This window comes from Rhincodon typus, chromosome 23 (genome assembly GCF_021869965.1).
Source record: "Rhincodon typus isolate 14 chromosome 23, sRhiTyp1.1, whole genome shotgun sequence".
Lineage (NCBI taxonomy): Eukaryota > Metazoa > Chordata > Chondrichthyes > Orectolobiformes > Rhincodontidae > Rhincodon > Rhincodon typus.
The window spans coordinates 21,797,842-21,807,745 of record NC_063354.1 but is presented as its reverse complement, the minus strand read 5'-3'; the positions used below and the strand labels follow the sequence as shown (position 1 = coordinate 21,807,745).

Sequence of the window (9,904 nt, the reverse complement as noted above, 5' to 3'; positions counted from 1 at the left end):
ATTGGCCTGCTGTGTTCATCCAGCTCTACACCTTGTTATCTCAGATTCTCCAGCATCTGCAGTTCCTACTATCTCTGATGGGTCTAGGCCCAAAACGTCAGCTTTCCTGCTCCACTGATGCTGCTTGGCCTGCTGTGTTCATCCAGCTGTACACCTTGTTGTCTCAGTTTAAATGATATGTTCTTCTCATGACTTTGGCAGAGTGCAGTGTGTTAATGTTCCAAGAACGAAAAAACAATATAGATGGTAGGAGTTTTATGCCCAATTGCCCATCTCCTACAGCACCGCACAAAAATATCTCCGATAAGGCTTGTTCTTTCAAGTTTGAGCAGAAGTATATAGAAATTGTGTATCATCTGGTTTTCCTTTACAGATATTTCTCGACGAATTACGGTGGAGGTTGTGAGGATGCATTCCTGGTAATTGTAACAGTGAGATTAAAATCCACTGGCTCCAAAAGATAATTTAAAATAATCCACACCTACTCTTATCATTACTAATGTGATGTATGTCACACCTTTCTGATGATTTGAATTTTCAGATAATTGCTTATTTTGAATGCGGATAATACTACACATATTGGAGAAGACTTTTATTTATTAGAAGAACAAACCTAGAAAAGACTTAAATGTGAACACTAATGCAGAGATGCACCACAAGATTTGTATTTGGAAATAACGTTTATTTTATACTACGCCCTACTGTGTAGAGCACTATATTCTAGATTCCCTCCCCACCTAAGTGTGGATCACTATTGTGATGGAGTGGCCACCTCCTTGAAATAGAAGAATATGAAATAAGAGCAGTAATAAACCTTTCAGCCTCTCAAGCCTGCTCTACCATTCAATAAAATCTCGGCTGATTGGATACTCCACGTTTCTGCCTGTCCCCGAAAAGCTTTCACCCCTTTGATAATCATAAATTTATGATCACCTGAAAGATATTCATATATTCTATGTCTACCATTTTTGAGGACGAGAGTTCCAAAGACTCTGTCTTTTGAAAATAAATTTCTCCTCAATTAATTAATGTACACTAGAACCCTGTAAAACACCCAAGACCTTGCAGTGTCTGGATTATTTTGATGAAAATAGAAAACTTGTATTGCAGCAATTTTATATCTGCTTTAGATGGGCTGATTTGGCTTGTGGTGTAACTGTAGCGTGCTCTGTATGTGTGTAGGCTGGTGATCTGTGCTTCAATAACAAACGCGTTTGCTTGCAGCATTCACATTATGCAATACTGAAACAAGTTTTGCAAATGTATGTAAAGATGGCACGTGATTTTTTTTTTTTAAAAAAAGACATTATGTATAGTTGCAGATGGTATTAGCTCAGAATGTTGCCTAACTTGTCAGCTAGGGGTGAAGTAAGATTCTTTTGTTTGCCAAAGCAATTTGGTGTTATTTGTTCCCTGCATTTTAAGAAGCATTTTTAGGGCTTATTTCAAAGACATTTCAGGTTGAATAGAAATTACTACCTCAGTTTTATCGATCATTTTGACTGTGGCTCCTACTCCCAACTGTTTGAATTTCACCATCATTCTTTTCAGCATGTCTTGCTCATGTATTAAACTCTAACATAGTTGAAAACCATTCGTTATGATCTTCTGGCAGAAATTAAATGACTTCCTTTATCAGATAATTTCGTTGCTAGGGAAATGTTCTTATAAATACATCTAAATAAAATTGTGATTCCTGTATGACTCAACACTTTGCTACATAAAATTGAAGGCAGAACCTTTAGCGTGTATATTTCCTGTATATTTCCAATTACAATATATTTATTATTAATCAAATTGAGGTCTTGCTTTGAAGCTACTTTATTATGTCAGAAACTTCACTATTAAATTTTGTGTCCAGACAATTTGTACTCTCTGTATAGAGAGTCTTCACTGTTGAGATCCCCATGAAACTGAAGTTTTAATCAAATAAAATCAAAATCATTTGCAGATATTATTTAGTTGCTGTTATCTAATCTGCATTTTAGAACTTTTCTGTCTCTTAAAGCTTCCTTTCCATCATTTTCTTCTAATTAATAAAAAAAAATTAAAGCATTGAGATGATGCTGAATTATATTAACCACCTATTCTAGGTGTCTGAGCTCCTCCAAATCCTGTAGTGTACCACACCAAGTTGCTTTTAGTTAGCACCTTTTATGTAGTAAAAGATTCAAGATGCTTGACTGGATGAAATAGAAAGAGTTAATACCAAGCCAAAGGACATCAATACAGGTGTCAAAGGTTTGGCCAGAAAGATTGGTTTTTAAGATTGTCTTGATGTCAAACAGAATTGGTAGGACTTGAGGCAAATTCCAGAGCTTGGAACCCACCCAAATGAAACCAAAGAAACAGAGTTCATGGACCAGGTGTCGGAGAAAGAAGTGACACCAGGGAGGGATTTGAACACATGGGTAGGAATTTCAGTTTTGAACGAGAGGTGGACTAGGAACTAATTTAGCGAGCACAGGGGATGATGGGTAAACAAGACAGTGCAATTTGAATATGGTCAGCAGAGTTTTGGGGAGTTCAGTATTGGAGCAATGACATTGGGAGGCTGGCCACACGAGCAGCAAGGTAGTCAGATCTGGAAACAAAAAAGGTAAGGATGACCCTTTCGGAGACAGGTTAGTTAAGGTTGAAATAGGCAGTATTAGGAATAAGAAGTTCAGTTTAATGTCAGATGGAACAGTGATATTGCAAGCTATCTGAGCTTGAGACACTATCTTGAATTTGGGCAGAGTCAATAGCTAAAGTGTACAATTTGTCAGGGGTTGTAGGCAATAATTTTTATCTTCTCTGTTTAATTGGTGGAAATATTTTCTTATCTGGTGATGGATGTTGGACAAACTAGTTGACGAAACGCGGAGGGTTCAAAAGAGGTGGCATAGTGGTAGAGCTAGCTGCTGTCTATGTACATGTGGAATCTGATATAGTTTGAATGATGTCGCCATGTATGTAGATGAATAAAAGGAGGAAGGCAATTGTAACTTCAGTTTTTCATGGTTATAACCGTACTTTATCATGGTTTAAGTATCAGAGGCGTCTGATCCTAACCCTGCTAACCTCCTGCCTAGACTTGCAGGTGCAGAGGCCATTTTTCATGGTCATTTCAGTCAGTGGAGAATAAAGGGTTCTGAATAGGTTTCTAGCACTGGAGGAAATTAATGTGGTCTTGGTGCACAGTTGATCCAAGATGCTGTGATGCCAGCGAAGTCATTTGAAAGGAATTGTGTAGAATCATGCTTAAGAATGTGATGGAATTTGATGTGTAATTTTTATGTGTATAATAGGAAATGTGTTCAGCTTTTGAATATTATATGGTATGATTTAGCAAAGAGATGACCAGAGAAGGTGCTCTAGAGCTATCTTTCTTATTGAGTATATTAAAGCATTGAGTTATGAAGTTTTAACCCTAAGCTCTCAATTAGAATGTTGCTGCTGCTAACACTTGGGTTGGTTGATTGTAAGAGTCCTGAGTTAGCAAATTGTTTCAGTCTTCATAGATAACAGTTTGCAATTGCGGCTTGAACACTGTTGTCCAAGTTCTTGCTGATCTGTTGGTTCATTGAAGTGCAGAGATGGAATCTATTATCCCAATAAATTTTAGTTGGTTTGCAATTTCAAATTTTCTGCTATGTCCAGTTAGCTGTATAGATCATTACTGGAGTGTTACAACTCATTGTTTAGAATGGTTTTTGTGTGGGTAGTGGCACAGATTACAAATAGATGTCTTTTCCCCATCTCAGAATAGCCTCCCTTTCGAGCATCATGGCATGTAGCTGGTCCAAACGCACTGAAGGCAGCATTGGGTGAGTGTACCTCAGTCCCGTCTCATTGAAGTAGAAGAGACCAAGGATGGAATGCTTTGAAGCACATTTTGTAGGGATCAGTCAGTACTATAAGGTGCCACAAAATTCCCATTATTAATCTCACTCCATGTGCAAGATCTTTCTCATTTTTTTCATTTAAGGTAAATATTGATGTCTCAGCCTTTGTATAATGCTTTACAGATATGATTGTAAAGAACATTAGCGTTTTGTCCACATTCAGCTTGTCTACAACATTTTATCTTGTACAGTTTGTATCCTTACAAATGTGTGTTTACCATGCTCGACAAAGGGCAAGGGCACTGATGCTGGAGTCTTCAACTCGTTTTGCAGTGTATTTTAAATATTGGCTCCAAATTTACAACTGCTTCAAGAATATAACCATTCATAGCCAAATCAGAACTACCTCTGCATTCATCGGATATTGATGGAGTTGTGCAAATGGTCCATTTCACATAACTGACCCAAAATGTAATGCAGAACATGTCACATTTTCTAAGTGCAGGAAAGGTCAGTCAAACCTGACCTGTTTTATAAGTATTCTCAATCACATTCAGTACAGGGAGATATGGATGAAATATGATCTCTGTTATTGAACCTAATAAGATTTCAGCTTATTCAACTGTACTAGAATGGATACAGCATAAGATGACACCAGTATGAATACAGGCTGAGAAATCATTATAAATGTTTGAATATTCAGATGAATATGCATATGTAAAACTTTGTGGGTTAGGGAATAGGACAAGATTCTGCTTCATTTTTTACATTACAGGTCTGTGTTTAAGGGAAAATAAAGCTCGATGCATGGATATTGAAAAGTAGTTCAACATTTCCATGCTAAAAGTGGAGAAGATCAGGTGTATCTTTGTTCTTGTATTGCCTGGTGCTTTTCCCAATCATTTGCTGCAACTTGTTATCCTGCTTGTAATTTATGCATCCCACACAAGACTGCATTCTGGCTGCTGTATTTCCATGGACCCTTAATTTGCATTTTTTTGGTCTGAGTTAGTGTAGACCATGTCTGCAGTGATACTTGACATTTGTAGGTTTTGGCCTGGTTTCCATTTAATCTGTTTATGAAATCTTGATGCACGGTCTTCTGCTTTGATACTATTGCTGCTTTGTTCAAGACTGTACTGTCTGCATGGGGGTGGTGGGTAGTATTGCAGTGTTGTAACTTCTTTCCTTCAAATAGGAAATTAAAGGAGATATGTTATTTAAACTGAGATTCCTATACCACCATTTGAATTACGCTGGTTCAGTAAGTGAATAGATTCTTAATATATTCTTGGCATGCTATTCCGATAGATTATAGTCCATTGTCTAAAGACAGTAAATAAATTGATGGAAGAAAAAGGGATGTTAGCAGCTGGTACAGTTTGGTGGCACCTATCTCCAGCATGAGACAATGTGCAAAGAAACATTTGTGTTTGGAGTATTCGTTTTTATCCCAGTTTACGTATCAAGATTTTCTCTGAATTTGCTCAAGGAGGTGTACAACAGAAACTGCTCTTACCTTTCAACTGAGTGATAAGCTCAGTCAACACTGCTCCCTATCACTTCAGATAATATTGTCACCACTGTGATACTTACTGTGTATTAGGAGTGTCTGTGTGTTAGTTCAGATGTAAGTTGCCAATTTGTCTGCTTAAAGTCTGTAAAGTAGACTTAAGTACAAGTTCGTGGTTGGATCATAAATATCAAATACAGCAGTGCAGCAGGGGCTACCCTCCAGATTTGACTATTCCAAACTTGTTTTCAGTTAAATACTGAACAAAACCAAAAACATTATATTGTGGTTTGGTGCCACAGAATAAACAATATTTTGATTACCGTTTTACAGGGTAAAGAGAAATGAAGTAAGTTCAAACTTACTATTTCATCCACAATTCTTCAAATTGGTATGTTGACACAAAATGGCAAGGTGTGTGGCTACAGAAATACCTTATAGCATTTTTGTTGAGATGTTTGGAACTTTTAGCTAATCGTTATGTTATGGTTGTCACAAATTAGTGCCAGAGAAGCCAGTAAATGCTCGTCAAAAGACTAAAAATTATTTTTGTCAGAGATAATTACTGCAGGTCAGTATTTAAATATTTGTTGTACTTCAAGACTGACAGATATTTCAACAGAAATATGTTAGTGGATTTACTCTGGTTGTTAAATCAGGGCTTTCCAAAGTAAGGTCAGGAATCCACAGGATCTTGACCTGAAAGTTTGGGGTTGGGAGCTCCAAGGTAGCACTGAGTGCTGAGGACCTCTGCCCCCTTTCGCCTGCTCTCTCAGGCATCACCTTCTCTCATAGGTCATCCTGTTTCCTGGTTCTCACCAACATCTCTTGATATTCAGATTTTGAGATGGGGTCACAATCGGAGAGAAATTTGGCTTGCACTGTATTGGGTGTATACCGGTCACACCTGCTAATCCTGAAATGTAATAAATAATTAGAGTTGAGAGTAAATTGTGTCTTCAATAATATCAATAAATTCAATGAATAGCTAATACATCTTTTAAAAGTTTGTACTTGCATCTTTAGTTTTGGTACTGTATTTAAATGTTTTGTGTTGCCAATGACAGTATTTTCTTGGGTGGCATTTTAGGCTTTTTAAATTCTCAAAACATGAAATTGTTTGCAATTTTAAAATATAACATATTTAGTTTGAAATTTCAAAGTCCAGTTAGAGTAGGAAGTTCAGTTAAGTTTGTACTGCTCTCGATCCAGTATTCGAGTATACTTTGGTCTGTTCTGCTGTGACCAGCTTCATTCTTATACTCCTAATGCAAATGTATATTGTGTGTAGTGGAGTTACTGAAATCCATTTTGTTGGAATATCCTCATCTTTTAGAAAGCTACCTTTTGGTAAAAGGTAAGAGAGAATTTGGAATTTAGTGTTTTCTATTCAAAGTTGTTTCCTCCAGTTTTACCTGTCCGGAAATTAATTTCTGTGAAACCAAGGTGAAGATGCTTTGTTAATAATCCTGACCTTGAACACACATTACTTGTGTCTTTAGTGCTTCTCTGTTTTAATGCTTCTTTATTAGTTAAACTTTTCAGTGTGATGACCCTTTGCACTGTAAATTCTAGCAAAGGAATCCGCCCTGCTTAATAGTGGTTGCCAATCAAAAAACTAATATAATAGTTAGTGATATCCCCTGGTAAATGTAAATTTATGGCACATGTAGTTCATGCTAGAACTTTTGAAGTTTCGAGGGTTAATAGTGTGTATTTTCACTTGAGAGTACTATCGATCCCGGAGATTGAAGTGATTTCTACAGTTCAGAATATCATATATTACCAAGCCAGGTATGCAGTGAACAAAACCCAAATTTCAGCTTCCGCTGCCAGTGGCATGACTTGACCCCTGTTTTAACAACACCTTTCTTCATACAATTTTGGTGAGACTATTGCCATTGTTTTTGTTCCAACACCTTTGTGGTTTCTGAATTTGTATGTTTTGAAAAATCATTCAAAAGTCATTGTTAATAATGTTCCTCTGACATGCAACTTTTAGAAGACAATCCTTTGATTTGACCGTTGCTCACTAAGAATTGGGTTAAGGTGCTTCTGTTTAGTTTACTTATAAACCATATAGCGGACAGCAAGAAAACTATCAGCCACCAGTCAGGACTGGATTCGCACACATTTCAGAGTTGGAAAGTTTGAACATCTTACCCAGAGTTTTCTTAATGGATTTCCTAAAATGCATTTTTAAAAACTCAGTATCATCTAGTTTTATTTGCTTATATCATCTAATTGACAAAGTGTTATGCCATAAGCTTTTTGCTCTATCCCACATTTTCTGGCTTTCTTGTGTTTGTATTTGTATTCTGCATTACCCTAACAATGTATGTCAGTGATTGAACTTTAAGACTGAGCGGCTTATTGGTGCTGATACTGATAGGGCACTAATTTTTTCTCGTTTGCTTCTTCGGACAGATCCCAGCCCGGGTGACTTCCAGCGGCATCCATTCCACTGTTCCTCGATGAAAATAACTCACCATGGAGGGTGGACAATGCATGGCTGATGTCCCATTCTAACCTTGAAACTTGTGACCCCCCCTTTACAAAGTAAACCAACAAAATGAAGCTCTCGATGCCTTTAATTTAAATGCAGAAGGAAAACTTTTCTTAAAATGTTTTCTTTAAGAACACCTTCACAAGGAAATCTTTGCCTGACTGCAGTGTAAAATACAAGTTAAAAGATTGTGCCCGCTGCTTCAGTAGCAAGGGCTCTAAAGACGGTTTACAGAATTGACCGCATATAGAATAGATATCGCCATCCCTCTCCTTCCATGAGTGGCATTATGTAGCCTTTTATTACTCTACTGTACAACCGTAGACCTTTACTTGGTTTAAATATTTTGTAACAGCCTGCTAAAGTTGAAAGCAGAATCTATGTAGATAAGTAGATTGTTGTCCTGCTTTTATGTATGTGATGCTCTTATCGGTTTGAGAATTGAAATGAAGATTGATTGGTTGACTTGAAATCCCATAACAATAGGGTTGGCAATGGGTGTTTGTGAATTTAAAAGCAGCTGATTTTATTTAAAGCTTTCTCCAGTCTTTTGTATTAAACTTGAGTTTAAAAATGTTTTCTTCTTTGGTAGCACACTGTATCAATTAATGTTTTTGAATTATTATTTAGGTTGTTTGTGCACTTTTAACTTCCACATTTTATTTTTTTTATCATAATAAAAGCTGAATGATCATTGGTGCCAGTAGCCATTTTCTATCTTGTGGAAGAGGCTGCCAACGTATCAGGTGGAAGCAATGATGATTAAAATGGCAGTGCCAAAGTCCAACAGAAAATGTGACAGTAAAAATCAAAATGTGGAAGAATAAAGTTTAAAAAGTAATGGTAAAGCTGTGTTTTGGTGACAGTTATTTTTAAACTACAGCGTCTAAATAGTGTTAGGACCAGGTTTACTCTTTGAGTTCCCTGGCCTAAGGAGTTATAGCATCTCCATTAATCACTTAGGAGTAGAAAAGGCTTTTTAAACAAAAAGCTCCAAAGGACATGTACAGTAAAAATGTGAATTCTGCCATTAGCCTAGCGCGGCTAATGAATATATACATTCCAATGCGCATGCTTCAAGACATACTTCGTTATTTTAAAATGTTTACATGTGGTATTATTGAATCCAGATTGGAGGTGTTTATTGAAACCTGACTGGAATTCAGCCAAAAATCATAACTTGGTTGCTCTGTACATCTTCCAGGTAGCGCTCTTGAGGGAATGGAAGAACTCGGACATGTATATGTTTTATCAAATGCTTAGTTCATCTCCTTTTATCAATCACCCACACTTGCATTTCTCATCAGCGTCTTGGGAGGTAACATGAAAGGGCTGCTGGCTAAATGTCAGAAATGCCTTACTATTGATGCATGCGCACTGACATGTTGAACAGGAACACAGCTACAGCTAGCATTTACTGAATTAAGATTCTTTCCTTCATTTCAGTAGTTATGTGAGATTAATTTTGTAAATGTTTGTGGTTAAATTATTTTTTGTCCCCATAAGATTTGTTAGAGAAAACTTGAAGATAAATGTTTCCTTCTCACAGCCAATACATCAAACTGGTGGTGCCTCCAAGATATCGGACTCTTCCAATTTTTCTTTCAAGCAAGTGAACCACAGTGACCTTGGATGGCTGGTTTTCCCCTCTGTAGAATGTCTGTGTATATCCTGTGTAATGGTAACAGAATACTGGTAATCTGTTTGTATTGCAGCTGTATTTGTGTACTTTAAAAATGTAAATAAATTCATAATGACTTGTACTGGGTTCTCTCTATCGCTGTAAATTTCAGAGTTGGGGCATCTTTGTAATTAATGCATTGGATATTTGTTAATTTTTTACTTAACTTTAATGATCAGTAGCAAGAAAATTTGGAATGCATTCCACAAGTGCTCACTCAATGCGTAAGCCATTACTTGAAAGTAAATTGCGGGACATGGTTAGATTAAGTGGAATTGAGGCCAAACTAAGGTTTCTTGAAATGAAAACATAAAATGCTGGAGACAGAAGTAAAGTTAACATTGAGAGTCCAATATGAGTTCTGAATCAGATTCTTG

At 36.8% G+C, this 9,904-nt stretch overlaps 1 protein-coding gene across 4 annotated transcripts in view; it reads left to right on the top strand.

Annotated features, from left to right (window-relative positions):
- Positions 1-9,609, top strand: part of LOC109913713 (casein kinase I) — a 53,666-nt gene extending 44,057 nt beyond the window's left edge. For 2 of the 4 annotated variants that reach the window (XM_048610725.1, XM_048610728.1), the window contains exon 9: positions 7,768-9,609. In XM_048610725.1, the coding sequence (XP_048466682.1) occupies positions 7,768-7,818 (51 nt within the window). In that variant the 3' untranslated portion in view covers positions 7,819-9,609. The other 2 variants (XM_048610727.1, XM_048610726.1) reach the window with 2 other exon arrangements.
- Positions 9,610-9,904: the final 295 nt, after the last annotated feature.